At 37.1% G+C, this 5,269-nt stretch overlaps 1 protein-coding gene across 1 annotated transcript in view; it reads right to left on the reverse strand.

Moving 5' to 3' along the window:
* The window catches only part of myo15b (myosin XVB), a gene marked incomplete in the record, with an annotated part of 164,390 nt that overhangs the window by 127,480 nt on the left and 31,641 nt on the right, over nt 1-5,269 (reverse strand). Inside the window, 9 exon segments of the mRNA XM_014010452.1 lie at nt 454-512; nt 586-699; nt 775-936; nt 1,006-1,119; nt 3,346-3,409; nt 3,707-3,810; nt 3,901-3,994; nt 4,220-4,294; nt 4,406-4,515. Of these exon segments, the coding sequence (XP_013865906.1) occupies nt 454-512; nt 586-699; nt 775-936; nt 1,006-1,119; nt 3,346-3,409; nt 3,707-3,810; nt 3,901-3,994; nt 4,220-4,294; nt 4,406-4,515 (896 nt within the window).

The following is a 5,269-nucleotide window of genomic DNA, read 5'->3' on the forward strand; positions in this document are numbered from 1 at the left end:
GGGTTAATATATCAATGACAATGAATGTGTAAATAACCAAAACATATTTTAATAAATTTTTTGTGTCTATGTCGGTCTTGAGCCCTGGTCTCGCGCTCTTTGGTCTAACACTCTACCCATTGCCCTATTGGCAAGCCACGTTATATAAGCGTTGGAAGGCAGTGTCTTTAGCGCTAACTATGCCATTTGCTCTAAAATTAACCTTAGTGGTTTTATGCCTCATATTAACCAATTTTTTATGCCTCAATACTAACCAGCTGACAATCAGAAGTAATTCTATGGGACGGGGAACCTGCTAACCGGCACAGGCGGGACATTCTGAAGCCATTCTAGGGGACTGATAACACCTAATAACGTCCATTTCATGGATGATAACATCTGAAGCGGGTGGTTTTTGTGAGTACACACTGTTGACACATGAGACCCCAGGTCCTTAAAATATTTAGTCATTACCTTGATTCTATGGCACTTTCCACAGACAGGGGGCAATAGATCCTATCGTAGGTGGTCTCCTGCAACAATAAAGCCCATCAGTGTGAACATGCTCACCAAGGGGCCCTAAGTGGTTTATGAGAAGCTACTCACTGTGACTCGGTGTGTAATGACTGTCTGCAGAGCTTCAGAGGAAATTTGCAACAAAGAGCCAACCCTTCGGGCCTCAGCCTCACTGAAGATTCGAGCCACCTCAAAGGACTCACTCTGAAACAACACAGCTGATTTATTAAATTAGTCTTTAATATGGTTAATACTTCTCTCTTGCTCACTAACCCACACCTCATAAGAAGTGAAACAGATGTTCCCGAGTTGCAGGATAGAGGAGAGGACAGCCCAGACGATGGAGACCTGATCAGTGCGAAGGCCAATTGTTTCAAAACATTGAACCAAAAGCTGAAAGTCCTGTTTGTCCTGCTTTCCCCTTAGCTCACAGGCACCCCCCTGCATGACAGAAATGGAAATCAATCTAGACATTGCAATGGAAAAATAGGAGATGTTGTTGAGTCATACTTGGTTTAGGTAGTAATAGGTCTCAGCTCCCTGCAGGTAGAGCTCCTGTTTGTCCCAGTCATTCATACCTGCCAGCAGCTCATAAAACACATGGTAGTTCCTCTCGTCACTGGCCTACATCAAAAAAGGAAATAAATAAATAAATAAATATACAACATAAAGTACATCACAGTACCTCTGTTCACAAGTAATGCAGGTTACAGATATTGATGAAATTCTGATAGGGCAGACCGGGGACAGCTGCAACACTTTTTTTACATTTGACTCTGTTCATCAGAGATGGTTTGAATTAAACAAACCAAATTTTAACACAATAAACTTACATCTGTCTGTTAATAGTCAAACCCATTTATAGATGATTAAATCATGTACATTCTTCACTATTTGRATTTGAAAATGAAAAGTCAGATGTTYCAACTGACCCCGGGGTCGGGGACAGTTGTAACATTGTTTGGGGGTGGTTACAACATATTATTAATACAATATATTTCACWYMWWWTAWWYMTTTTATATTTATATTATTGCTAAATGAATAAAACCTGTAAGTTCTAATGATATTACAGTTATTTATTTATTGTTTTTGATCAAATGATGAATATAGATTAGCCTTGATGAGTAGACCTTATATACAGATGTCAAAGACTAATTGATATAAAACACAGTTGACTTTTAGACACAAGGATAACAGAACAATTTGTGTTTTATCTATTGTCACTGTACGCCTACATTATGTAACATTTACATTAAACAAACTGGGATTTTAAAACCATTGTTGAAAACAACAACTGTAGAAAATACATCTTAAACACTTTTATGTTTTAAACTATAAAACTGTCATGAACACCCAACAGCCTTTTAAGTGTAAACTTAATTTCAACATGTTAATCTCATCTGTATGTGCTCTGTTTTTATATGGATTTATCGTATGGGGACAGTTACAACAACTGTTACAACTGTCCCCCTTCCTGTCAGCCATGATAAAACCTCATGTGTTAGCTAAATAAGCTCATCTGGATACATGTTAACTAGATTAGTTAAAAGTCAACAGATCACTTGTTTAAACCATAGAAGTTTGAGCTGGATCACAAAAACAGTGACAACAGTTTAACAAAAATAAAACTGGGTAAAAAAATACTTTGGTTCCTCAAAAACAGTTTTTTAAAATAAATCCTGGATCAGTTTTTGAATCTGTTTACTTTTTCTTTACAAGGTGGGACATCTAACTGAGCATGTACAGTGTGAGTGTCATCACTCTGTGTTTCTGTTTGGAGAAAAATGACCTGTTGCAACCGTCCCTTGTTGATACTGTCCCCGGTCTCCCCTATGACTGGTTTCCGGTCTGGTTTAATATGTTTTCACAGCTTTTCCTAGAACCATGTCACCATCATGACTTTAACCTGACGTTTGCTTGAATGGAGTCCTCTACAAGCAGAGTAATTTAAGCCTACAGGCTGTAGCTCCGTTTCAGGAAGGCAGTCAACCGGAAACAGAACTTGAGACATTTTACAACTAGATGTCACAAGCAGTTTAGAGATGGTTATTACAAACAACCTGTCACAAGCCAACATACACTCTGTGATTAGATTGTCTTCACAATGTGCAAATGTAAAAGAGCTCATTCATTTTCTCCCTGTAAAAGTCAAATATAATCTAAAATTTTTATTCTCTGTAGCAACAGGAGGAGTGTTTGTTTAGCTAATAGTATCAATAAGCAATGTAACACAAAATTGCATACAAAAGAATTTAACTGGAAAACAAAAATGGCAGACATGGACATGTTTTTTGTTTATTTACCAGTAATGTCCTGATGCATCTCAGTAATTCCAGGTAGAAAAAATCAAAAAGAAAAAATCAGTAGGTCCTCTGGATGGTTCTTCTTTAGTGAAACGTTTCGTCTCTCCTCCAAGAGACTTCTTCAGTCTGATGAGTTTCACCTGACTCATTGGTTTGGATGCTGAGGTTCTTAGATGTCGTGTCATGTGTATGTAGTGAATGCAGGCAGGGCTCAAAGTCCTCAAGCTGGAGTTAATCAAGCCTATTATTAGTCAATGGTCCTCTTTTGCATGTGACTAACCTGTTTGTCCACCATGTGGAGGCAGCGCTTTTAAGGCTGAGTTCACCTGAAACTCATCAGACTGAAGAAGTCTCTTGGAGGAGAGACGAAACGTTTCACTAAAGAAGAACCCTCCAGAGACCTACTTATTTTTTCTTTTTGATTTACCAGTAACCTTATATTATCTTTACTGTAAATTATATTAATAAATGTATTTACTTAAATTGAGAACAACTGTGTCTGACTGATTCAGTAAGCATCAACAGTAACACCAACAGTGTTCTTACCTGGAAAACAACCCTGGACTTCTCCAGAAGATATTTAGACAATGATGTCCCAACAACAACTCCACTGCCAACCAAGAGGACAAACAAAGGTCGATTTGATTCAATTCAGTTCAATACAATTCAATTCAATTCAATTCAATTCCAAAATACTTTATTGATCCCAAAGGGGAATTAGATGTTGTAGTAACTCATTTAACAAAAGAGTTATTGTAGATGCTGATGGCTGTGGGCAGAAAAGATCTTCTGCAGCGGTCTGTATTACAACAAAATTGCAAGCAGCCAGCAGCTGTAACTCATCTCAAAACAATAAAAACATTAATCAGAAAATCATCCTACTGTAAATTAGAATATGTGGACTTACTGAAGAATATGGATGTGGAGGTATTTGCCAAAGCGACTGGAGTTGTTGTTGAGGATGGTCTTGGCATTTCCAAAACTCTCGAGGATAGGAAAGACTTCCATGGGCTAACAAACAATTAGAACGGAAGATTTATAGACAAAACAGGTAATTTTATACAAAGCTACTGATTGAAACTGGTTTATGTTGAGAATTACCTGCCGAAGGCTGTTGTTTCTGTTGTGATACATGGAGCTGAGGTACTGAACTATTAACTTTGTAGCTTCAGTTTTCCCAGAACCACTCTGTCCACTACACCAGAAGCAAAATATTGGACAAATTTACACTGATTTAAATGAAAACCAGTCACAGGTCATTACTGATCTTGTATAAATCGTTGTAAATATAAATAAAAAATAAAGTCAATTAGTTTTCATAACTTTTCCCTTTTAAGAAACATTAAAATTAAGCTTGCAGATTTGACTGAATTAACCAGAAATAAACCCTAGAATTGGTGACACTAGATTTTGTTTCTACCTTATAACGATGCATTGTTCTTGTGTAGAGGACTGAGAAAGCTGGAAGGCTGAGTCAGCTATGGCATATACATGCCTGAAGCACAGAGCAACATCAACATAAGCAAACATAAGAAATACTGAAGCACATGATGGGCGTTGAACTGAGTCATTATATTTAACAGCAGTTTAAGAAGTTTTTGCTCACGGTGAATTAGCATGCTGCTCTCTGCCTTCATACATCTGCCTCATCTCCTCTGTGTAAATGCTCACAGGCTTGAAGGGATTCATTGACAGCAAGATATTTCCAATGTAGGTCTGGTCAAAAACAAACACACAAAAAAAATACATTAGCATATTTACCTATATAAGAACACTCATACCTTATTTGTGTGACCTGGGTGAAGAATGAAATGCACTTTTTGTTTTATTGCCCTTTGTATATGATTTTGAGAAATGAATTATTTCGTTCCATGGTTATTAAGTTCTTCATGTTTATCCAATTGTTTTTAATTGATGAAGATAAAGTGCAGTATTTACGTATTTAAATATTTTGTGTTTAGTTAGCTCAGTTAATTTTAGAGGCCTGGCACCTCAGGAAAGAGAACACTTTTTGTATGTATGTTTGTGTACCCTCTTGCACAATGGTGGGCACAAGCCCGCTAAAGCACAAATTCGCTAGTTGCATACCTAAATATATCATTTGCACTTTAGCAGACTTACTAATTTTTATGATTCATAAACAGATTTGCACTTTCTAAAATTTAAATGCAGTACCGCTAATAACTATTTATCCACCAGTCATCAGTATCTTAAACAGCAGAAGGAATGACTGTCAATGAATCACAACACATGATCTATACAACAGTAACCCTCCCAGATAGACACATGTGTTGGAAACGTATACATCCTTCCTGACAGTTGCTCTCGGTCAGGGTTCTCATTTCCCACAATGCTTTGTGTCTGCTTACATTGCAGGAAGGCAATGTTTAGTGCTCCCTTTCCCAGCAAAAACAGCAAAAGTTTGTAATCCATACTAAAATTTTGTATGTATTGATTTATTTTACTTTAC

This window comes from Austrofundulus limnaeus, unplaced genomic scaffold (assembly GCF_001266775.1).
Source record: "Austrofundulus limnaeus strain Quisiro unplaced genomic scaffold, Austrofundulus_limnaeus-1.0 Scaffold69, whole genome shotgun sequence".
In the NCBI taxonomy this organism is placed as follows: Eukaryota; Metazoa; Chordata; class Actinopteri; order Cyprinodontiformes; family Rivulidae; genus Austrofundulus; species Austrofundulus limnaeus.